This window comes from Gopherus flavomarginatus, chromosome 8 (assembly GCF_025201925.1).
Source record: "Gopherus flavomarginatus isolate rGopFla2 chromosome 8, rGopFla2.mat.asm, whole genome shotgun sequence".
NCBI classification, from domain to species: Eukaryota; Metazoa; Chordata; order Testudines; family Testudinidae; genus Gopherus; species Gopherus flavomarginatus.
The window spans coordinates 73132074-73158825 of record NC_066624.1 but is presented as its reverse complement, the minus strand read 5'-3'; the positions used below and the strand labels follow the sequence as shown (position 1 = coordinate 73158825).

Here is a 26752-nt window from a genome sequence, read left to right as displayed (position 1 = left end):
ATTTTCCTCTGTATTAGCACTAATTTATAATTTCCATCTCCCCTTGTATTTCATCATAAGATTGACAAAATAGTTTTTAATGTCAAAGATGTTTGTTTATTATTTTAAGTATGTGCAGATTTATTTCTTCATTATTATTGTAGCATGTAGAGAATTTGTTTACATTTCTTTCAGCTACTTATACTATGCACATCATCTCGGCATAGCACACATACTACGATAAATCAGTTTATAACTAACCACAACTTGCAGGGAAATTACACTGTGATAGTAGCACCCAAAAGTCCCAATGGATAAGGACTGCATCACTCTGGGTTTTGTACAAATGCATGGGAAGACACAGTCCCTGCGCTAAAGAGCTTACAATCTACTTTAAAACAAGACACAACAATAGAGAACATTAGGAAATGGGGCATGGAGGATGAGAGTGGCAATAACATGATCATGGTTACATGGACTGCACATTCTGAAGGTTTCAAATCATTCAGAAAAATCTTGCCTCTCATCAATACATTAGACACCTGCTCTCTCCAACTGAAGCTCATCCTAGTCATCCTTAGTTGGATGGTTTCTAGTCAGCATCATAGGAGAAGTGGATGTTGAGGGATTTGAAATACCACCTTGAAATGGTAGAGCTGAGTGGGGCAATGCAAAGGATAGCAAGTGATACAAGTATGGGATGGTAGAGATGGGAAAGGTCTTGGAAGTGAACATTACCTCAGAGCTAACCTTAGCATTTTCCCACCCTCACTGATAACCAACCCATGGCTACTGTGATCACACTTCTATGAAGAAGGAAGGTGGCCCTTAAAATCTGGGGGGACAGCAAGGGGAAGATTCTTTGGGACATCCCTAAACTAACACATTTCCCATTAAAACATGCATACGGGGTTGGGGAGCAGGTAGCTGAAGATTCAGCACTTCCTTTAGCCTTAGCAGGATAAATGGAACTAACCTGTATGAGATGGGGCACATGTACAGTAGTCAACCTTTTTTAAAAATGTTTTGCAATGAACAGAAGCCCAAATAAGCTGGAGGTCAGCTGCTATAGTACAGTGTCCAGTCTGGTGAATTGTAGCACTTAGAGATTATTAACATTTAATAATTGTCAACACCCTTGTGAAATAAATATCATCTCCAATTTTACAGATGGAAGACTATCTGTATAATTTTATAACAAAGTAGAGTTATTTTTATTTATTTCAACTAGAGTTATGCAAGCCGATTACCCCAGAGTGTCCGCAGATGAGCTCTCAAAAATGGAGGCAGCAAAAATTAGAGATTTCTTCTAAAAAATGTGATCTCACCATATCACCTATGTCAGAATCCAAGCCAGGATGAGAACATAGGAATACATTGATTTTAGCCTCATGACAAAACTAGACTGCTTAAACTGGAGGCAGCAGTCTGCGAGGAAAATTGCAGTGGCCTTACTGTGGGTAGCAGCTTTACCAGCACAACCCCTACAATCACATTTCTTGATTACTCAAAACAGGGCAGCTGTGGATGGGCCTGCAGTTCCCAAACAAGGAGCCTAATTAACCACCCACCACTGAGCGGGAGGAGAGGGAGAACACTAGAAAAAAAGATACTTAAGGTGACACATTCAAGTGCTCATAACTGTCCTAAGTTTGATCCCAGTTATATCAGTGGTGATATGCTCACTACCTTCAACAGGAGTCAGTCAGGACTACACGGAGCGTTTTTGAACAGCTCAGATTAGTGCATACCTATTTGGCAATGTGTTATCTGCAAGACATGTCTACTAGACTAACACAATTACTGCTTCTACATTCAGCCTCATCTCTACATTTTAGGATGGATCCTATTGTTTTAATAGAGAGTATGCTTAGGTGATAATTGTTTGTGAAATGTTACATTACAAATACAGTAATGTGTTAATGTAAGTCTTCTTTAGACATGATAGTTTTGAGTAAGAATACTAGACTTATGGAAAACTTCTTGGGAATAGTCTCATAACTTTTATGCTTACCGGCCAAGCCATTTTTGACCTAAACAAAAATAATGCTGCTCAAATCAAGTTTAATGTTTTTGAAATAAAGCCAGAAACAAAGCTTAACATTTGTGTCCATCACCACTTCATTAAAAAGACTAGTGCAATTTCTAAAGCTCCATTTGACTTTTATAAAAATCTCATTAAAGTCTAGTTAAATGTTCCATGAATGCTAACTATAGAAGATCTGTTTAATGATGAAGCACTATTAGGAATAATCTATTTGATTCTCAAAGAGTCTGGAGTGATACAGATCTTTCTGATGGCATAAATAGATAACTGAGAACCTACTGCCTTACAATTATTTCTAAACAACAACATGTTTTTCTTGATCAGTGTAGAATACAATGCAGAAACATCTGAGATACTGACTGAATAATAGTTACCATATTATAAATTTCTGGGGTTGCTTCTTAAAGACAACAGGGAAGTTACATGTCTCAGGCAGACAACTGCTGGCAACAAGATTCTGTGCAGTCTTGGTGCTCATTGGTTTTGCCTCGTTAGCTCCAGGTGATATATGCCTTTTTTTCTTTTGGCAAGGAAAGTAAACAGAGAAGGGGGGGAAAACAATTTCCATCTGTCTTCCTGAAAGGCCAAATATGGATCTCGCAAAACAGAGATGATAGGAACTAGTCACAGAAAAAAAAATGAAGTAGGTACTTGTATTCCATTGTTGGGATATCAATAGTAGTACAGTAACTCCTCATTTAACGTCATCCCATTTAATGTTGTTTCAATGTTACATTCCTGCTCAATTAGGGAACATGCTCTTTAAAGTTGTGCAATGCTCCCTTATAACGTCGTTTGGCTGCTGTAAGATTCTGTGGAAGAGCAGCAACTTTACAAGGGAGCATTGCACAAGTTCCACCTCTCTGCCTCTTACCCGTCCCTCCCAGTGCTTAGGACTTTCTGGGAGGGAGGGGAAGGAGCAGAGATGTGGGGCTTCTCCACTCCTTCCCCTCCCTCCCAGCACTTTGTGCTTAGAACTTTCTGGGAGGGAGGGGCAGGAACAGGGAAGTGTTGCGTCTCCACTCCTCCTCTTTCCTCCCAGAAAGTCCTAAGCGCCGCCAAACAGCTGTTTGGCGGCGCTTAGGACTTGGGGGGCAGGGATGTGGCGTGCTCCGGAGAGAAGGTGGAGTGGGGGTGGGAAGAGGTGAGCCTGGAGTGGAGCAGGGACAGGAAGAGGTGGGCCTGGGGCATTCCCAGCAAAGTCCGAGCCTGTTCTCCGGGGAAGCTGCAGCTGCTGCTGCAAAGGTGCTTCCTAGCATCCTTGCTGTGCCTGTGTGGAGTAAGCCAGGGACATTTCCCAACCACAGTACAGTACTGAACAGTATATAATGCCTTTTGTTTGGCCCTCAAATTCCCTTGGAACCTAACCCCCCACATTTACATTTAAATCTTATGGGACAATTGGATTCGTTTAACATCATTTCACTTAAAGTCACATTTTTCAGGAACATAACTACAATGTTAAGTTCAGTACAGTACTGTACTGTAACTCCTTGCTTAACATTGAAGTTATGTTCCTGAAAAATGTGACTTTAAGTGAAATGATGTTAAACGAATCCAATTTCCCCAGAAGAATTAATGTAAATAGGGGGTGTTAGGTTCCAGGGAAATTTTTTTCACTAGACAAAAGACTATTATAATATATATATATACACACACACACACACACACAATCAGTTTTAAACAAACAATTTAATAGTGGTACACAGCGATGATGATTGTGAAGCTTGGTTTAGATGGTGAAGTCAGAGGGTGGGTTATTTCCCAGGGAATGCCTTACTGCTAAATGATAAACTAGCAATCAGCTGAGCCGTCAAGGATTAACCCATTGTTGTTAATGTAGCCTCACACTCTACAAGGCAGCATGAATGGAGGGAGGGGAGACAGCATGGCAGACAGAGACACAAACCAAGTGAGAAAGAGAGTACGCTTTAAGTACGCTGCCTTTTTAAGTAGATCAGCAAGCTGAGAAAGAAGCTACTGTCAGGAAGCTCCCTCCATCCTGAGCTCTGTTGTATGTCCCCCCCACCCCTTCCTCTATGGAACTGGGGTAAGCAGGGTGCAGAAGCAGGAGGAGGGGGACAACCTGATATTAGCCCCCCTCTTCTCCCCTCTCCCCCACCCCCCCAGACAGCAAGCAGGAGGCTCTGGGGAGCAGCTCTAAGGCAGAGGGCAGGAGCAGCACATGGCAGTGGGGGAAGGACTGCTGGCAATTGATAGCCTGTGGGTGTCTGCCACACTGGGAACTTAGGGCAGCAGGAAGCTGATGGGGGGCTGCCAGTCCACCCTTGTTCCAAGCCCCCACCAGCTAGCTGCAACTTTCTGAAAGCAGTGGACAAAGCAGGCGGCTGCCAAACAACATTATAAGGGAGCATTGCACAACTTTAAATGAGCATGTTCTCTAACTGATCAGCAATCTAACAACGAAACAATGTTAACCGGGGCGACTTTAAGTGAGGAGTTACTGTACTGTTAAACTAGATTCCAGCAAGGGGCACTAGGATGATAAACTGCTTAATCTAAAGTAGCCGAATTGCTTAACTACTTCTGACTATACCTTTTGCTTCTCCAAGAAACAAGATCTACATCTACATACCTGCTACAGGACTGTTCTAAAGTTATTGCACATAGGTGCAATTAAAGACTTTCAACAAATCACCCATATCTCTAGCAAAGAGATTCCTGCCAAGGACTTAGCCTTTGATGAACCTCTTGATTTAATAAACCCCTTCAGGTTTGAAAGTAACATCTCCTAAAGAATATTTAATCATTCATTCATTAATATTGGAATAAGGATTCTTCTCTGAGGACCATTGATTCCAAAAAGTTTCCCACATCAATGACAAATGAAATGAAATGTAACATTTTTTTATGGGAGAATTCAGTACCAATAGACATCAGATATTTAATACTACAAAACGGTGTAACCCTTAGACGGTTCCTCTTCCTGGACTAGTGTAGTTGACTCACCAACCAAAAAGTTGTTGCAATGTCTTCATAAACATGTGCTGGAGTGACAAAGGATACCGATAATTATGGTAGTATAAGAAACCTATGTAAATGCCCATAGAAAGTGAGTTTAAAAAGGACATACTTGGTTTGACCCAAGAGACACAGACAGACAATCTGCTTGCTAATCAAGTCTGCTAAAGGAGAACAGGGAGAAAGTCAAAAACTCTTTCCCTGACTTCAGGCTTGGCCACACTTGCAAGTTAGAATGCACTAAATCAGCCCTGGGTGACCTAACTCCTGAGGTGTCTATACTAGCAAGGCACTTAAAATGCCTGGACTCCGCAGCTGGAGCACCCCTGGTAGTCCACCTCCACAAGAAGCATAGAGCTTGCTGTGCCCGGGCTGAAATGCCTGGGTGTCAGTGTGGATGACCTGTTGCATTACTGCACTGTGATTAGCCTCCCGAAATGTCCCATAATCCCTTGAAGTCAAGTGGGCACTCTGGTCATTGTTTTGAACTCGGCAGCAGACATGCGGATATCCACTTTCAAAGCTCCATTTCTGACAACCCGCATGCTTATCTGCTCCGGGACACAAAGCAAACCATTACTGTTTACCATTACCAAACCTGCTACTGCCAGGCAGGACTGTGTGCATGAGAGAGGAGGGGCTGGGGACTGATGTCACAGTTTCCCCCGCTGCTGTCTGAACTTACAAGATAGCATGCTGACATACTCTCTACCTCCAAAAACACACTGTCTCTCTCCCCACATACACACAACACACTCGCTGTCACACTCCACTCCCCCCATTTGAAAAGCACACTGAAGCCACTTGCACACTGGGATAGCTACCACAATGCACTGCTCTCTGTGGCATTGCAAGAGCTGTTAATATGGCCACACCACAGCGCTTGCAGCTGATAGCAAAAACACACAGCAGTACTTTCCCTGCTGCTGTCTCCAAGGGCTGGTTTAAATCCCAGCTCTCTACATCTGCAAGTGTAGCCAAGGCTTTAGTTACATGGAATAGCTCATATGTATGGCTTACCTTATCAGAGGGGAAGCATTAAAACTTTGTTTCCATTTCATTTTCTTGGGAACACTTCCAAGGAAAGAAGCCTTTCCTGACAAGACTAGAATGATAATCACGTGAAGGAGTGTGGCAAATTGCCAGTACTGTTATGCTGGGGCTCATGCTTTCTCTTCTTTGGGGAAGGTTCAGGGCACCATTGCTTGCCTCTGAACCAGTATTTTAATTACTCCACTAGTGTCCTTGAGGAGGGGAGTGGAGAGGGAGAGACCTGGGCCCACCCTCTTCTCCAGGTCCCAACCCAGGGGCCCTGAGGTTTGTGGTAAACCACTTGAACTAGCAGTTCCTTCCCCTGGGCTACTTCCCTCTCCTACCCTTCAGCTTGTGAAGGGGCTTCTTGCCTTCCTTCTACACAAGCCAAGTACCCCTTACCTAGGGTTTCTTTTGGATTTCTCAGCCCACCACAGCACTCCTCCAAACTTTCCTTTTGTCTCTCTTCTGCAATACTGTTCTCTTCTCCAACTCCTTCAAACTGCTCTCTGCTCCATCACCCACACTGTCTGACTGAAGCAGGGGGTTTTTATCGCATGACTGACTGCTGGTGCTCTAATTGGCTTCAGGTGCTCTAATTAATCTATAGCAAACCTTCCTCCCCTTGCAGGGAATAAGGCTCCCTGCTAACACTCTCTTGCTGCCCTCTGGCCATGCTGTATCACAAGGAGGAAGAATCACTTTGCTTTGGCCTTTAAGTCTGAGCATTAAGGATCATCTAGATAACAGGTTATATGTTTAAAGTTGCACCAATATTCAGTCTATTAAAGCACAGAGATATCAGGTTTAGCTTATGTGGGGAGGCTATTTCCAAACTGTGAAGCAAAAAGGCTCTGTGCACCTTCCTAGTATAACTGAAGAAGAGCTATCTCTGACATCTTGGAGATTTTTTTAAAATAGACAATATTCTTTATGAGTTTAGTATCAAATTGATAGTCAGTATAATGGTCAATTATCTCTTCCAGTACTGTTTCATAAGCAGGAGAAAAAAGGCACTATACGTGGTCACACCAGGATGAGACGTTGCCAATTTATGAAAGAATTCTTAAACTTTCCTATTCAATAAATCTTGAGGAAAGGCATTTTCCTCCAAGATGATGGCTGAGGAACAGAAGCACATGGTCACTATCATTAGATATATCACACTGCAGCTCTTGAGAAGATTCCGGATTTTTTTGAGATGGGAAAGCAAGCTTCTGACAATTTGTTGCAAGTAACGAATCTATGACATAATCCTGACCAAATTCCAAATACCTAAAACTTTCCCTTTTGGTTTCAATTTGTTCATGTACTCTTCACTTCCTGTCCTATGGCCTTATCCAAAGTCCAACTGTTGTGCAGTGCTGTTGTGGGCTGGAAGTGATAGCAGTTTAGTAAGGGTAAAATTATTTAAATACTTTTTGTATTTGTTCTTTATATGCAAAGCTCTTTGGGGTCTTTTAGGATAAAGGGTACTACATATAAACATAACAATAAAAAAAATATTAGTTGGTGGAATCCTTACGCAGCTCCAAATAAGAGCTACGTACATTTTAATATTAAAAAAATCGCTATTTCTGCAGTCTGAATTTATTAACCAGATAAACCAGCATTAAGAAGCTAGATTCAGTCAAACCCAGCCTAACCTTCTGCCAAGCCTTGGCTACTCGGATTTTTTTCCTCTGGTCCTTTAATTTGCAGACATTAGCCCCCTCTACTAAGGCCTCCCTTTAAATTTTCTGTATGATCAGGACGCAGTCTAATGATCCCCAATGAGTTAGCTCTCTGCAGTGCCCACACACCTGCTAATGTGACATGTCAGTATAGAAGCCTACCGAACTTCACATTTCACATCTTAAAGATGTACAACTGAGACTTTCCATTCTACATATCTATTTGCAATGCTTCATTCTTGATATCTGTTTGCAAAGCTTATATATATGATATACCCACAGAAATCACTGAGAATGCAAAATGAATGTTAGCGTAACAATGCAAGTGAAATTTTAGACGGCATTTCTGAATTGATAGTCCATAGCAGCCAACAAGGTCCTTGTCCTGACTGAGGTATTTGTGTGCTATTGCAATATAATTATTATTATTAAAATGATAGTTGATATAATTCTCTTCTAAAAGCGCACACAGTATTACTTTGTCATGAAAGCAAGAAAAGGGGCAGTATTTCAGCAGTCTTCAAATGCAGTGAAGTTGTCATTACTATTCAAGAAGACAAAGTTTACAATTTTTGCTATAATCACCATGACACTCTGGCACCCCAATATTCACCACTTTCATGTAATTAGGATACATTTTGTACAAAGTATGCCTTGTGAAGTATCATTCTAAAAGTCTTGATCTGCTAGACAGTAATATCTTGTTGGATTTTATGTACTATCGTTGTATGTGAAGTTATAAAGTTTGGATATGTATGTGTTACTGAAACATGTTGTGAGGTTGAAAACACCCACAAGCAGCCTTTCAGGTACAACAGTAAACAGGCTAAACGATGTTAATGGCTTAATGAGGAAATGCACACAATCACAAGGATTACCCCAACAACTGTGTAGAACAGAAACCTCTCAGAGATAGCACTACCCAATGGGAATTGTTTGACCCAGGTCACAGCAAAAGAGCTTTCCAGCAAGTGGGAAGAAGATATAAAAGGGAGACAATGACATCATGATGGTATCTCACTCTCCCTACAACGCCACATCTGAAAACACCCGAGGGGTAAGGACTAAACTTCAGGAAGTGACGGTCCACAGCTAGAGGGATTTTAAGCCTGTGTATGAAAACCTGGGAAAGCCAAGGCAACTTGTGCCTTAAAGAATCTGCCAGCCTATTTATCACTCAGGGTAAGAATTTGCTAATTTATATCCTACCTATCTAGTGTGTTAAGCTCAGTTTGCAGTTTTGTTTATTTACTAGGTAATCGGCTTTGATCTGTTTGCTATCACTTATAATCATTTAAGATGTATCTTTTTGTAGTTAATAAACTTGTTTTTGTTCTGTCTAAAATCAGTGTGTCTGGAAATCATAACTGGGGAGGTTGAAGCTAATGCAAATCTCTTTTCCCATTGAGGGATGGGGCGAATTTTATGAGCTTAGCTGTACAATTCACTGTGCAGTGCAAGATGGTATAATTTTGGCTTTACGCTCCAGAGGGAGGTGCGTGCCTTAGCAACTGGGTGGTGCCTTAGCTGAACCTTCCCATGCAGAGCTGATCTCAGCATGTGTGTGTGAAGCTGCATCTGGGTGTGTCCCTGACTATGTGTGCTGGTTAAGTGTGCAGTCTGAAACCTGAGGGAGGGCTTAGCTGGCTTGCCTCAGCAACACAGTTTAAAGGGTTGGGGGCGGGGAGGCTCAGTGGTACCCCAGTTCCAAGTGGCACCTTGGTGGGAACCCATCACAATCACCAACATTGTTTTATATTTAGGCACTATCTATAATAATAATACAGTAAAATTCAATCTCAGCTAATCTAATCACATTTATTATTAGAAGTCATTCAGAAAATTAAGTATTCACATATTATAGGTTATGGCAAATGAATGGTAACAACAAAAATTAGGCTTTAAAGTATTAATGGCAGCAGTCAAACATATGATACACAACTATATGCAAGTCCTCATTTTGAATGTTAATTTATTTATACAAAGTGACAGTGTGATATGATAATTTATTGGCTTCATGACAGCAGTTTATGGGAGTCAGCAATAGTTAGCAAATTTTTAAGAGAACTGGCCAAACCATGAATACAAAAATATGTGAATCAGGAGAGAGACACTGGTCCAGTTTCTGGCTGACAAATTCCTCAGTTAATTTTCATTCTAACATTGGCAAGCAATTTCAGCCTGAAACACCGTTTAATGCAAGTTATAGTAGCACTGTTTTCTAATTCACAGGCTTTCAGTTCTCCAAATCAGTGTTCTGTTTGAATTGTTATTTTCCTTTGAGATAAGTTATATAAAATAAAAAGATTTTTTTTTAAAAGCTGACGAAATATAAGGAGCAAATAGTTCATCAATGTGTTTTCTTGAAAAATAGCAGTAATACAGCTGATATAAATAACACTAGGCTCTTCTGACTGAAATTGAAGAGCTTATTTTATTTAATTACAAGAGGGGGAAAAGCAGCAAATCCATAGTCAGAACTCTAGAAAGGAGACTGACAAGGTGTTTTTTACATTTGTCCTCTTGTCTCTGTTTTCCCTGTCATCTCTGCAGATCACATGAATGAAGAAAAGTTGGAGACAGCATATTGCAGTACAGAGATCAAAGCACCGATCCCATTTTATTTTTCAGTAAATTCTTTAAGCTTAAAGAGAACACTCAGAATTAAAGGTAATTGCTATTTGTCCACATTTAATCTGAAATACACATGTGCATTCTGTCAAACAATATAGAAAGTTTGAAATCCAAATCAATTTCCTTCAAACCCTTTCTTCCAACAGTTTTCTCAGCAAAATTAAACAGGAAAATATGTCTCCCCCCCAAAAAAAAAATTAAAAAAAAATGTTCGTTTAAAAATATTGGAATTTAATTAATTTAACTAATTTAATTAATAAGTGCAAAAACTGTGGATATCAAGATATTCTATGAAAACAGACAGCTGGAGTTTTTGTAAACAACAATAAAATATTATCATACTACTATTTAATACATTCTTTCAAAAATACTGAAAGAACAGCAAATAAATTTATATATACCGTCAAGGTTCACAAGGGACATCTGGCCTTTCATGACTATTATGTGATTACAGTCACCACAGAGTAGCTATACAAGATTATAAAATCTGCCTCTGAACTATTGCCAAGGTGTTCACTCAACACAAATTTGGACATCTTGCCAAGAAGAGTTAACTAAAAGAACCAGTTCGCTCCTAACTGTCCAGATTGCACTTCCTCATTTTATGTCTCTGCAGCCACATAAAAGTAAAATAGTTGACTTTAGGAATTGATATTCATAATTAATATTTGTGGTAAATCTCTATTTCTATGTATATTCAATATGGATACTGTTGGAAAACAGAATGGTTTGCATAAAATTTTTAAGTTTTTTTTTTTTTTTTAAATAGACAAATAATATTCTCTCAAGATTAATGCTAAGCCAGTTCAAAAAGCAATAGACTTATTGGATATTAGACTTACTCTATTTCCCCCCATTTCTTTGTTACATGTAATAATAAATAAATACATTTTAAATTTAAAAAAAAAATAAAAGTTGTCCTATTTGCTAATCGTCCATCCCCTGATTGTTCCCCAAGAAACATTTCTGTGCCTTTCCCCATTAGTGTTTTCTGCTATTTCCATGTGACCATGTTATTTTCACAGCCTCCTGTCCAGGTCCATATATCCCAAGCCAGTTGCATTTTCAGGTAAATCAAGTAAATCACCACGCTCACTTTTCCTTCAGTAGCTTAGCTGGCAAGTTCCAAAATTCACTGCTGAATCTAGCATCTAAAGGCATCATTCTATACACAAGAAATGCTAGTAATTTCTATGTAGGGAAAACCCCAACATTTGGGGTAAATAATATCCAACATAAGGACAATCTGATCTCCTTATTTATCCAAGTAGCCCCATTGAGTTAAACTCCCATTTTGACCCAGAGATTCTGCTTTGATATATTCCACAAAGTATTAAATAATTCTGGCAGGCTTGATCACAAAAGCACATTGAGTCTGGGGCAAGCAGAGTAGCCAGAACTGCCTGCACTGTGGGGGCAAAGCCATTCAAAAAGGGAGAGGTGAATACAATTCAACAGCCTAATTTTCCATGGCTTTGTACCTTGTACCTGTACAATTCTGCAAAATGATTGTAAAGTGAGTATAAAACACTACAGAATGGTAGCATTTTACATCCACTTGTTCATTCACCAGACAGTGAAATGCAAAAATGCCAGACAGTAGAAAACTAGGGCTCAATAATTTAGGGAAAAAAGGAATCTGACCTTTCCCTTTCCTACAAGATCTTGAGGGTTTTCTGTCTTCTGCTGTATCTGAAAGGTTCAGTTCCCCCTCAAGCAGCTAAAACAAGGATCCTGCCATGAAGACGAAGGCCTAGCTTCATCAAACAGAGACGGAAAAAGAACACAAAAATTTAGAAGAGAATCTACCTTCCCAGTTTCCCCTGAGCAAACAGCAACTTATTGTTGTAAATTACTGTTTTCGCTTCTCTTTTCCTCTTGTTGTTCTCAGTGGTATGAGCTTCAGCGTCAGACCTACTGCTGTAAAACTCCACTCCCAGACATCTTTGTACTCTCACCTGTACCTCAGTGACATCAATAACATCCACATAATTCAGACATCTTTCTGTGCATGATGTGAAAGGAATGAAAAAAAACTGGTGGAAAGTTTGAACTATTTTCCCCCACAGGGGTATTATGTTTTCCCTGCAAACAGTAAATTTACTTTCTGAGATTAAATCTACAATGACCACGAACCATTAAAGCCTTAAATCAATGACGATGTTACCTATGCCTCTGTGCCATATTTCTAGCAAGAAAACCAAAACATGTCTGTTTCTTTGTACTTGTGATTGAATGCCAAGACCACAGTTACTTCTTGAATTGTAAAGACAAAGAATCAGCACAATTAAAAGATTAAGGAAGCAAAAAATGGTCATGACATTATTTCTTATATGTATTATATTTAACTGCAACCAGATTCCCATACAGCTCCTGTCCCAAATGTAAACAGACAAGACAGACAAAGGATGGGAATCAAAGCAGAGGGATGGAGACAAAATGGCTTAACAAGATCACACAAGAAGTTAGTGGCGGGACTGAAAGAGAATCCAGGTTTCTTGACTCCCTGTCCAGTGTCCTAGCTATTCGACCAGGCTTTCTTCCCTACCCCAATCCCTCCCACAGACAGTATATTTATGGGAGATACAGGAGTGTGCATATTTTTAAAGTATCATTGTTAGTCTGTAACAAAGGGGGTGATGGCTTTAACATGTTATTGAGAGAACATATTCCAGCCCAGAAGAATAACGCCTCTGAAGATATGAGGGGTCGGGGAAAAAGAATACAGGAAAGAGGGTGGGATGGGAGGAGAGGCTGAGGTTCCTGACTAAAGAATGAAATCTTTGCTCATTAACAGGTACAGACGATATCTCTTGCCAAAAATTATCAAGAAAACATAACTCAACAGTGACCCATTAATACTTTATTTTAAAAATGGCTTTCATGCTCAGAAACCATTTGAGACAAATTACATTTATCTAAACTGATTTATGTTAACCTGAATACTCCTCTTGTCAGTAGAATACATTAAAAATGACATTTTCCTGTCACAATTGTCTTATTAATTTTATTTTATAAAGCTAACTGAACAGGACTCTTCTGAAAAGTGTCAATTTTGTTGCAAATGAACTCATAAGTAGTGAAAATTTCAGATCTCATGCTGTTACTAATACAAGTCATTTTCAAAGTCATTGTTCCCCACCGAAGAACACAGCTAAAAAGGAGCACAGACACGGATAGAAGTCTGTGTGCTGAGGAAATGATCAAGCTATCAATCATTCAGAGATAAGGATGAAAATACAAGGAGATGGTTTGGAGTTTTGCATGGGCTGGTCTGATCCTGAAGTTCACCACCTATCCACCCATCTCTGAGAACCCACTCCATTTTAGCCAGCTTTCCCACTACATTACTCAAGTGTTGAGAGTAAAACTATGTCTACACTGGCATCTGGGTCTGAGTACCTGCTTAGCCTAGCATATCCCATGGTTCTTTGCACTCATATGCTCTAGGATTCTTTTCCAGTCAGTGGTATCAATTGTGGCAGAACATGTCTGCCCCCTTTCTGGGGAAGGGAGAGGGAAGGGGGAACCGTAGGAATGCAGTGTAGAACTACAGGTACTTGAGTGATTTAGCTGCAAAGAGGATGAGTCGGATTGATGGGTGATCCACATGCTGGAGAGAACCAAACCTCCTTCCCCAATTTTGCTGCTGGCTCTCCTTTGGACTTGCGTCCTCTACCATCTTTTTATTATTCACTTGAAATCACTGAAATATCAGAACACACTTAGATCATCGACCAGCACAGAGCTACATTTCATTCTGCTTAGGTGTACCTCCTATGCTCTGAAGCAATCAAGCCACAACTGATATTGTGCTTTTCAATGATCATCAAGAAATCTGACTGCAGAGTTTCTTTTATTACTTTTTATTATTGGCCAAAAAATCTTACCACATTATTGGTGAAACCGCATTATATCGAACTTGCTTTGATCAGCTGGAGTGCGCACTTCCCCCCGGAGCACTGCTTTACTGCGTTATATCAGAATTTGTGTTATATCAGGTCACGTTATATCGGGGTAGAGGTGTATTCTTACCAATTATCATTTCTATTTTTGCCCATCTCTCCTTGTAGAATCAGTATCTAAACCTTACACGAAGAATGCCTTCCAATAGGCCACTCCCTATCTTAAACAATCACTTTTAAATGTCTCCTTGCTTTCCAGGGCAATTTTGTTCTGCCTTTAACGTACACCTCAATTAGGTAAATTACTTTTGTGGACATGGGGAGGACAATTAAGGTGTTTTACTGCAAAGAAATATTGTAATACAGGCAATTCACTGAAATTAATAGTTTGATATTTCAAGTACAAATTCAGATACAGTTACTTTGTTCATAATGAGAAAATTATTTTTCCAACATGAACAGGATATAATTGGCTAATCCTGTTGTGTGGTATCATTTTTTGCATCTATGTCCTTGCAAAAGGACATAACATGTGCAGTGTATGGAAATTACTACAATTCCATTATCTCTGAGAGTTTAACACATTTGAATCAAGATTTAAAATCTTTTAAAATTGCCTAATTGCCTACTGCCCCTAAATAGGTCTTGTGTGTTCGTTAATAGGACCATGTCCAAGCCTAAATTATTTTAACAAGCTTGTTGGAATTTACTGTACAAGATTAGTGTTATCTGAAAATATCCATTTGTTGATGGTTTTCACTTGATTTTCAAAAAATTTCATAAATACTTATAAACTGAGAATAAATAGTAGTGCTTCAAAACTGACCTTGGAAAGTCTGTAGCTTAAGTGTTGACTCATTTAGCAGGAATAGCTTGTTACTGGACTGATTCCCAGCTTTACAAGTCAAAATCAAATTCATCTTCACTCTCAATGAGCACTAAAGGGAACCGCATGGATATCAAACCTAATATCAAATCTCAATTAAAACAAAAACACAGTAAAATTAAAAATGTTAACCACCTTCTGTGTGAGCAAGCATACAGCCTTAAAGAAAAAAAAGAACAAGTAATGACTCCTTATTTTTTTAGGTTCATCTCTCTATCTCTAGTTATGAGAGTCCTGGTTTTACAAATGCATGATTGTTATAGGATTCTTCTGTTCAAATAACTATAATACACTATTGTTGATTCCCAGCATTCCATTTACCCTCATTGAAGAAATTTAGATTATTGAGCAAATTCAGTACCATCTACATGGCAAAGTTGACTGCCCTGCACCTTTAATGTGGGGGAGAGATGTTTGGCTGGCTGCCCAAACAAAGGGAATAGTGCTTTATGGCTTAGATGAAAACTGCTGCAAAAGCGTCAGAATGGTCACTGACTTATTCCCTAGGAATGCAGGGTTAAAAGAGGAAGCCCTGGGGCTGAAACCTTTTACATGGAGCAGTCTGAAGTGGGACCCACCGTCCCTCCCCTTTATGTGGTACAATACTAGGTTTGGTCAAGACCTGCTGTGAGCATTTTTAGGGAGACTGGCAAGGAATTTTTTCCCTTACCACCATATTGGCTTGGGTGCAGTTGTGTTGGGTTTTTTTTTTACCTTTCCCATAGTGGGTTCAGGAAGGACTCTGTTCAAGCATGGCATGATGGGCAGTAGGCCATATGTCGCAACTCATTATTTAAGTGTAGGGCGGATGTCCAGTGCAGGTACTCCAGAGGAAAGGCATACAGTGACTGGATAAATGGCTTGGAAAAAGACTTAAAAAGAGGTGTTCGTTAAAGAAACTAACAGTGGATGGTAGGGGACTCGTAGGATTGGTACAGCAGGGAGCCAACCCCCCCATTCTTTAAGCCCACCTTAACCCTCCTATGAGGAGGGTGGATAGAAAGGTCCTGGCAATACATTTGCTGGAGGGACCTGGCTGAACAAAGAGGGGGAGCTGGTAAGAGCTCTGGGTAATTATAGAAAAAACATGGGTTACCTGCACTGTACACTTTTATCTACTGAATAGTCCCAGACATCTAATTAAACCATGTCAAATGTCTCCTGTTCTTCTTTCAGTATAGCCAGACAACTCCCCATTTTCAATGAAGCTGCACAAGAGCTGACATAATGCAGACTCTTGAGACACAAATGGAGCATTACAACTCTTAAGTGTGTTACCAACAGAGATGTATGGCTCTGGTCCATGCATGGATCAATTCCCATCTTACTGTCTCATGGCTTCTGAACAGCTCACAAATTTCACGACAAGATTGCCCAGAGATTCCATGATGACAAGATCACAAACGCCATAGGTCAAAGGCAAAAAAAGCATTGCAAATTAGACCTCCAAATCCTGTTTCGGTCTTCGTTTGTGGCTTAGTACTAGCAAGTATTATTATATATTAGTTTCCCATATAAAAATTTTACTTGTAAAAAACTAACTCAAATTTCAACTTCACATAGTAACACTTTTGTTTTTAAAAAGTGCAAAAGAATAATAGAGGCACAAGTGTATACATGACACGATATTTTACTAGAGGGTTTTTTTAAGCTGAATGTTATACGACTCACTGAATATTTTAACCAATTATACACATAGCTGAACCTCACACTAATGAATTTACTCATTCCTTTTTTCTTGTAATACTAAAAGCACACGAACATTTCATTCCTATTCATTGCACTTCATTATACAAGCAGTTGTATTCATTTAGCAACATTCCCTAAACAGGAGATATCATTACAGATTAAATTAGAGGGACACACTGTCATACAGCTTAGATCCAACATTTGGGTTTTGCTAAAACAAGTTTTCATGAAACTTGATATAAATAAGAACGTATTTTAAATTTTATTTCTAAATTGAAAAGTTTTCACGGGGAATGTTTAATTCCACCATATTTTGCAACCCAAAACCTGTAGCATTATGTTGGTGCACAAGAACCAGAAAGTGACTAACTTGTGGCATCTTGTTATTGTCCAAGATGAGCAAACAGTGAAAAATATTTTTTTTTAAAAATATTTGCAGTTTTAATGATCTAAGCTATTATTAATAACATCAAGACATTTGCCTTTTAAATAAATACAATTTCTAACCTGGTATTATTCCTTTGAGAGAAAGTTAATGTACAAGGCTGATTGCATAACATCCAAAAAGTTCCTTCATATCATGAATAAAGGTAGACAATAGCCTTTAAATCAATCAATCACCAACCTATTAACTTCCTTACTTCAAATAATTTGGTATTTTAAGGTAAACGTGTCTCACACTTATTTTCACAGCACAGGATCTAGGCATGTAAGTTTAAATTCCTTCATGACCACTCAAGTCCTACTTTAGACACAGACCACTGAGCAACAATTAAAAGGCTTGTGAGAACAATCTGAGTGGATTGAACCTTTTAGACTTGAAGCAAAGTCATTAAAATACCCTATTTTTGACTACTGCCATGGCAACTAAAAAGACAGTTAAATTCAGCAAAGGAGAGACTTGTCTGAGATTCATGAGCTAGCCAACAGAGGTCACTATAAGAGAGCGATCGATGGATTTCTCTGTATCTGGAGCCTAAGCATCTCCTATCATGCGTAACCTTACTGTATGAGAAACAGTAGCCTTGAGGTCATTCCTAATCCTGTATCTTCTGCAGCTGATTGTGCTACTGCCAAATTTTCAGGGTACTTTTATTCTCCATGGGCTATGTTCCCCATTTAAGGGCTACACTGAGACTATGTCTACACTTGCAGAGTTTTTGCACTGTCAGTTTCACTGCTGATAGGGAACCAGTGAAAGAAAAGCACTGGTTTGTGTTCTCACTTACTTCCACAGGCGTCACATTGTGTTCACATTTGCAGCACTTCCATCACTGATGAGAGCAGCACACTGAGGGCAGCTATTCCACAGTGCAGCTCTCTCCATTTTGAGGATAGGCCTTGGGGGACTGAGGGGATGATCATGGGACATCCTGGGTTCCTGCACAGCCTCCTTTCCCCAGGCACTGATCAGCTCCAGTAGCTCAGCATTGCTCCAAGCAGGGGACCGTTTGCTTAGCTGGACAGAGTAGTCACCTAGGCACTGTGAGATATACTCCAGGGACTAAAAGCTATGTAAACAGGAAGAACATGTCTTCACTTGCACATCACCATAAAAGTATCACCAGTAAGAAGAACTGTACACCTCTCATGGAGGTGGTTTTCTGTTTGCGGTGAAACTTCTGAGTTTCACCACAAAAAGTCACTGGCAAGTATAGATGCTGTCACGGTTTTTGCGTGAAAAGGGACTTTTTGCACTTTAAATGGCAAGTGTAGACATCCCTAAATGCCTTAATCAATTATGCTATCCTAAAAACTTCTCAAATAAAATAGTTAGCAGGTGATTTGTTACAAACACCTTTAAGGCTTAATTTAAGGTTCAAACTCTTGGTCATGCTTTACTATAAGGTTAAAATATTTAAAACCAATATATTCTGAGCACCATAAATCTGACAGCATATTTTATGCCTTACTGCCAGTGGAAGGTAAAAGAGATTAGTCAGAGTCTCAATTTGAAGAATAATATCCACATTTTTTATGTTAAGAATTAAAAAATAATAATAATAATTGTGCTCTGTTACTGCTGAGCACTGTTTACCAGTTGATGAACCATCACTACCAGGAATGCTTCACTTTTTGAAAGTCTGCAAACAGCTCAGAAGAGTCCTACAGAAAAATGGAGTTTTGTGTTCAAGCTCTGGGTCAAGTGGGCTACTACAGCTAGTTTTGTCAGGGTACACTTGGGAATAAGAATTCTCCTATTAACGGTGAAAATGTCAGTGATTTGCTTGAGAGGGTGAAAGTGTATGTGAACGATCAAACAACCATAACATTTTTATTTCATTCTCTACCTTTCCTTTTTAAGGTCCAGGTAAGATGGTAAAGTCAGTTGGAGATTAGGATTTCATTTGCAAAGGAAGTCTGATTTGCAAGCAGTGAACTATATAATACTACTTAGGTGAAGAGGTGCACATATGGAGCACGTATGTGTGTGGGTGCCAAGAGGGCAACCATTTGAGAACCAAAATGACCATTTTTAAACAGGTGACCTACAAACCTTTTGATAAAACCAGAAAAATTTCAGAGTTAACAGCCCTGATTCACTACAGCATTCCTCCAGTTTTACCTCAGTGTAACATCACTGAGTTCAGTGGAAGTCCACCAGCAGAAAAACGTAGTAGTGAATCAAACTCTATGTTCTGAATGCTTCAAGGAAAAGAAGAACATTCTCCATTATCCTGGTCTAAATGTTATTTTTTTTCTTCTTCAGTTCTGCAATAGCAAGAAACACCACAGACAGCCAAGCTCCTACTCAGAACAACATTCCAGCATTCTCTTTGGTGGGGACATGATGCTCAGCAGTAAATTCTGCTGGAAAATGCAGCCAAACTATAAGGATAAAATAAGGCCTCCTCCCCTTACTTCCCAAAGTAACAAACAAAACAAACAACACCCTCTCAAAAATATTGCACAGTTTTGTTGGGGGGGGGCTGTTTTTTTTTTAAATATCTAGATAAGTTACTGTCATATTGATTCAGTTGAGCTCTCTCTATCTGCGGCCAGAGTGATTCTGTGCTATGACTAACCTATTGCTAGAAAACCTGATCCGTGAGGTCATCCCTCATCACGTATCTCGTATGCAACTGCTGACTGTGTTCTACTGCCAATCTTCAAGCCAATGCAACTCTGATTTAGAACTATGTGGCTTTTGGGGAAGAATCCCTTTTTCAACTCAATGGTTTCCCCTGAAGGCATGTCATTATAGTAATTTTTTGTTGGGGGAGGGGGGAAGGAAGAAGGTAAAATTTTTAAGAAAGAAAACATTAATCAAGCTGGGGGGACAGTGGACAATAACCTACCCTGAGATGACAGTTCATGTCTCCATATAGATTCAAAGATGGTGTGACAACATTAGCACAATGCATGCTGTATAGAGAAAGAAATCACACCAGGCTGTAACCAGAGAGCCACGGAAGTTAATGTTTAAGAGCTCGGTTGTGCCTGACACACACACAGTTATTCTAGAAACTTCCAGGCACAGTTATGCATTAGGAGCACGCTCAGTCTATGTCTGTAGGGTATAGTATCACCAGCCACAAGCATGCAAAAAACATGAGTTGGGCTCCAAAAATCATATGATTTGACTTAAAATCATCTTGAGATTTTTTTAAAAATAATACATTTGGAATCTTTTAATTTTCCTTTTTGCACCTGAGCCTTTTGTAGTCACATTTGCAAGCTTTTCCCTCCACAATCATGAGGGCCAGAAATGTTCATTCTGTAAAAATAAAAAGCCAATATTCTCACATGGGATTTGGGGCTTTAAGAAAACCCCCAAAGATTGCAAGACTTGTGATAAAATCATGAGAATTGGCAACTCTGAATAGTACCCATGATCTACCCCCATGCCATCCCAGAGGCCCACCTTCGTAACATCACTTCTAAGCACCAGCTTTTACCACCACCCAATGCCAAAATAAAGGAGAGATTTTCAGAATTCTGCAAACATATTTACTTGTGACCACACCACAAGAAAGACTCTGAAATGCATGTGATTTATGTATCAATAGAAGGAGTTAACGTCATGAATTAAACGTTTGCCTCATTGTTCTCAAAAGAGAAAAAGAAACAGATGCCAGGAACAACATTAAAGTTCCCAAGAAAGGAGGCAGAAATCCTGAAGGAAACAAAGACTATGCCACTGCTGATGTTTAAGAAGCTAGAAAGTCTGAATATGGACAGAACTCTATACCCAGATATTTATGACCAACCGACAGAAAATTGGTCTTCATAGCACTAATCTCAAATTAAATAGCTAATGTATCAACAATAGCTTAGCTCTACCATTGTGTGTTTTGCTGCAGAGAAGAAGCAGGAGACAAGTTCTTTGCTGTGCCCCACAGAAAGCTTAGCTCAGAGCGGATGGAGGAACAGCAGTGCTTCAAGCCACCTTTGTGCCACCCAGTTTTTGGCTGCAGGGACCAATGTGTCCCTGTATAAGTCAGAGCTGATCTAATTTACACTGATCTGTGCTCCTCTGCACCCTCAAGTAGACAATAATCCCCATAGTGCTCAGTGCTATAGACACCCCTTCCTCCACCCAATCCCCCATTCCAGGGGCTATGTGACAGCACCTGCACTGAAGATTTCTGCCCCAACTGAATCTGGCATATTTATAGCCAATAAGCACCACTGGACTTGCTCTAATCTCTGAATCTGCTTTCACCTAGTGTAAGTGAGCTCCAGTGTAAGTGAACTCATAAAGGCTGCTCTAACTTAAATTGCCTGCGTATGTTTCCCAAAGGATCAAACCCTAGTGAAAACTGGCAAAGATATGTTCCCACCCCACCTTACCATGATCTGCACCTTGTCCACTGGGGTGTGTCAGAAGTGGGGGATTGGCATAGGAGCTGGCTTCACCAACCTGATGCCAACTGAGACCTCCTCCCCCACCAGGGAAATTCTCAGGTGGCCAGTGCAAAGGGGTTGGAGAAAGGAGTGAGAATCTGGCCCATTTACATACATAGAAGAAACTCTGAAAACTGTAGAAAGCAAAAATGGAAAAATTCCCAAAGCAAAAAGGTCTCTGCTTCCTAAACCAGTTTGATGCGATAGGTATGAAAACCTCTGAGGAAACCCAAATACTTAAAAACAAGAAAATGAGTAGTGAAGGACACCGTAACACTTACATAGCCCACGTAACAGTCAACTAGGTAACTATGTTGTTGTCTCTGATATTTTAACTAGTTCATTGAAACACAATGTTGGGGGAAGGTGTTTTGTTTTTTTAAGTATAAAAGTAACTAGAGTTGCATGGGATTTATGCCAGCCAGAATTCTGAAAAGCAAGAAAGATGTACCCGAAACTAACATCCATCCATACATGCACTCTACATATATACACATATTCATATATAAATGCATATCTGCACACACACTTTTAAAAGAATAAATGCTTAGCTCTTAAAAGCTATTTGAAAACTGATGCACTACAATGAACTATGAGAAAGCTATGCAACAGCTATGGCCCCGATTCAGGAAAGCACTTAAGCACATGTTTAATTTTAGTAATATTTCTAGGATACCTAAGTGCAGCACAGAGTCAATCTCCTGAATAGGGATCCTTTCCTGAATCTGGGCTATATTATCTTAGAGCTTTTGAAGAAAAGATCCCAGAAAACTATAAAAATCTACAAGTTGGCTGCAGCAATAGGGAAAGATACTGGAATGGAATGTAGGACTTCAAAAGCTCTGATATGATTGAAGACAGAAGGATAAATTCACAAATGGGAAATTCCATACCTAACACATCTTTAAAAAAAGCCATCAACATAATTTAACTGGACTTCAGGAAATCTTTTGATATACCCACATAAACACAATAAATCTATAAAGGTAATTGTAAGAAATGAGGCAAGCTATTTAGGCGGATACAGGCCTGATTTGTGAATGGCAACAATTTGTTGGTAAGTAAGCAGTGGACAGCCACAAGGATCAATACCAGGATAGATCTGACTTATTTATTTACATCAGTGGAAGAGTTAGAAGTATTTTGCACTCAGATTAGCACACAGTTGGCTCACAACTAAATCAATAAAAAAGGAGCGTGATGTAATTGAAAATAGATCTGAGATGTAGCAACTGTAGTAAGGGGCTTCTCCAAATAACTGGAGAAAAAGGCAAGGGCAAATGAACAAATATATACAATTAAAACTTAGAATTATTATCTGTACAGTGCAGAACACTGGACAGGAGTATGTAGGGATAGTGATGGATAATACTCTAAAAACTTCAGTATAGTGCTCAGTAGTATTTGCCTACTGTATACTTTCAATTTGCACCATCCAAAACTCACTCTACACTCCTGTACAAAATGTAAATTATAAAAAAAAATTCAAAATGATACAATGTCAAACTCCCCATTCATCTTCCTCTCACAAATGGGCCAACAGGCTGTGTAACATGCTATGAAGATCAGATGATTTAACCTCTGTTTAGCCAATATTTTGAGGAAAAAGTTTTGGATAACAGGAACTCTAGAATCAATTCCATTAACTATTGGAAATGCCCTGCCACCAGCCTACAGTCTCACAAGATGGGCAAATAAATCAAAGAAACTTCTGGGAAATTAAAGCAGCAATTTTCTAGATAAGCGTAAGGAAATTTCTCTGTCATGATATACAGGACCAGTGAAATTGGATTCAGAATATCACATAAAGTTAGTTGTTTCAGTTTGCTTTTTGTTATGGAATTGGAGACAAAGTGAATGCTAGGCAACTGATACAGGGAATTAAATATTTTGGTTATTCAAACTTCTATGGAATCTAGGCTCTTATTCTTTGAAAATAAAAGGAAATGAACAGTATGGCTCAATAAGGACTATAGAGTTTTGGATAGACTAGAAAGCATATCTCTTACAAGGCTATTTGAACTAGCACCAAATATTATACAATATTAACTGGGCGTGAACTTAAAAGTGAAACTGTGAAGGTATTGGCGCAAAAACCTGCATATTGTTTTCCTCGTGTTCGCCTCTTACATAACACATCAACTATAGTACATGCAAGGGATACAAAATGAAATAAGACAAATAAATGAAATGAATGAATGCATTAAATACATTTTTAAAAATCAGTGTAAACACCCAGGACTCATGAGCAACTTTATCAAAACAAATAAGTCTATCTGTGTGATAGAGAAAGATTTCAAATCCAATCTTCCAGAGGACTGTCATAAATGGCAAGGGAAAAATATTATAATTAAGAAATGCACATTGATTGTTCCCTTATAAAACCAAACAAACCATGAGCATTATGGAGTTTTGAGCAAGGAATTAAACTAAATATCAGTCAGCAAGATGTTAACATATGAATGAGAACAATAAGTGTGACTAATATTTCTACCTTGTTTCAAATAACTGTACAAGTAGATGGTGAAAGATGTGTTTTTTAATTAATGCAGCTGCACATTGGACTGTATTATCACTTTTAATGTATGACTAGAAGAATTAATTGCACATCTGTGAAAAGATATCTAATTTTGCAGAGGAAGGTAATACCATACAAAATGAGTGATGCTCAAACACACCACACAGAAGTAACTGTTAATCACATAGGGTATATTTTTCTGGTTTTTAAGGAGTCGTTGACAAATACTTAAAAATACGAGTTGTTTGTTTAGAACAAAACATTCTTGTGATCAAAAAAATTGGCACTTCAATCACAGGCAACTATTCCTAAAAGCATCTTTGTAGGACAAATTCCCTGAGTCTTATTACAGTGAGTATCTCCCAAGGAGAGGCCGTCTCAAAGAAGCAAACTAATTCCTAATTCTGCAAAGAGATCCATGTTAGCATAAGAGTCCATCCACATGAATCACTTTGCAAGCACTGGTTCCCCATCTGTGTCCCAGGGACCACATGCTGGAAATCTATGGAGGTCTGGCTGGTCAGGTGGTACTGGATCTCTCTAATGTCATGTAGCAGCTGAAAATAAAGACACTTCAGATGGACTACATTTTTATACTTCTGTTCCTGTAATTGCCAATTGCTATATGGTTGCTTAAGGGACAGGAGGCAATATCTGCAATTGTGGATGAGAAGGGTGCTGGTCCACAAGACAATCTCTCTATTAAAATGAGGTTCACACTCTGAAAATATTGGAGAATCCTCATATTGCAGGAGCAGAGCATAAAGTAGCATAACAGCACAATCATGAGGGGAAATGGTTTATTGTGACTCAAGTACTGTCATAACGGAAGCCAGTGATTGAGAGTTGTTATTTAAGTGAACATGGACCTATACTTCAGGATAATGCTTGCCCATATGCACCCAGGCTGAAACACTGGAAAACATCTCAATCTCATATACAATGCATGCATTCTTTTCATGATCTCTACATCACCATTATTTTTTATTATTCTTCCATCTTTTTGCAAGTTTTTTATTTTTTAAAATGCAACAACCACTTTAGCTCTTTTGCACTTCAAGGAGCTTATCTGTTATTTTTCTGCTCAAGTAGCTTAAAATGTGACAGACTAAGTGCATGGGGAAAAAAAGACTTTATATGGGAAAAATCCTCAATATCGCATACATCTACCATAAAGTAATCTTATCAGAAATCTCGATTAAATTTCCTGTCTTGGCTCTGACTGTTATGAAGTACTAGCATCATCACATAGTATGCAAGTGTCTTTGACTACTACTTACATAGTTTACTCCACAGCTGTTTTTTAACTACCTACCAGTAAAATAGCTTAGTTATATAGGATTCGTTTAGGCAAACAGAATGGTAATTAATATTGTGAAATCAGGTTTTCTTACATATCTCCCCATGTTTTCATTAAAAAAATAAAAGTCGACAGCACAAGCTTACTATAATGCACCATGTATAATCTCTCCTGCCTCCACAACAAATTAGCAGACACATTCATTCTGAAACATCTCATTTCAAGGTCTATGGGCCCAATATCCAAATCCGATAGACAGACAATCGAACCTTTAATGGAATTAGTATCACTTAGATGATACTATCATTGTGCTGCACACAAACTGCTTGCAGCTGTTCTCTAGTAAGTTATCATGCATTCAGCAAATACAAATTACATTGTTTGTGTATTTTCCTACCTGCAAAGGGAACAGGAGCATCCTTATCCAAAGCAACAAGAGGAGGATCCAAAATGACAGTATCATTGTTTTCAGTAATGACTCCGTGATAGGATGTTTCTATCCATGGTTTGTGTTTGTTCACTAGAAAACAAAATAAAGAATGTATTTAACTCCTTTGGTACATTTCTTATCCTCAGCCTGCTCACTTAGTATATTTTTTTAAAAGGAAACAGTATTTTAGTATGTCACTCATGATATTAACACTATTAATACATAAACACTTCATGTCATACAACCCATGTACTGTAGATATCATATCCAGTTTACTGGTGAGGAAACAAACAACTTGGAACATTATGGTCCAGGTTTTCAGTTGGGCACAGCTCCAATTTAGGTATGAAGAAAAATAGCCAGATTTTCAATACAGCACACTGAGTGCTGAGTCCTGTTGAAACCCTGGCTGTATCTGACACAATGAGAACTCTTGGATGCTAAGTAGTTGAAAATCCAGTCAAAGATTTTCTGATGGAACAGTTTTTCCAGTTGGAAAATGCTGATTTGATAGAATCTAAACATTCCATAGGAATGTGTCAATTCTGTTAAACCTTCCAATGGAAACTAGGAAGGCAGCAACCCACAACTAGCCTTGGTGCCTAGATTTTTTGGAAATTCCTTTTTGTGGGCAATTTTAAAGATTCTTGAGGCTTCATTCACACTCAGACCAAAACACAAATGCTGAAGTTTTTCATTATGACGAATTTTCTTTTTTCAACCAGCTTTAGTACTTTTGAAAATTTGGCCCTCATTTAGATGGCTATATGGGAACATCTGGGCCCCAACTGTTATTAAGCATTTCACATTCTGATCCCACTGGAAGCTT

The 26752-nt window shown here is 39.0% G+C and overlaps 2 protein-coding genes across 2 annotated transcripts in view; one reads left to right on the top strand and one right to left on the bottom strand.

Moving 5' to 3' along the window:
* The window catches only part of CLSTN2 (calsyntenin 2), a 771758-nt gene that overhangs the window by 399100 nt on the left and 345906 nt on the right, over nt 1-26752 (bottom strand). Inside the window, exon 2 of the mRNA XM_050964016.1 lies at nt 25891-26013. Coding sequence (XP_050819973.1) covers nt 25891-26013 — 123 coding nt within the window. The remainder of the gene's footprint in view (nt 1-25890; nt 26014-26752) is intronic.
* Nucleotides 1-26752, top strand: part of LOC127056346 (uncharacterized) — a 502054-nt gene that overhangs the window by 190007 nt on the left and 285295 nt on the right. The window lies entirely within an intron of this gene.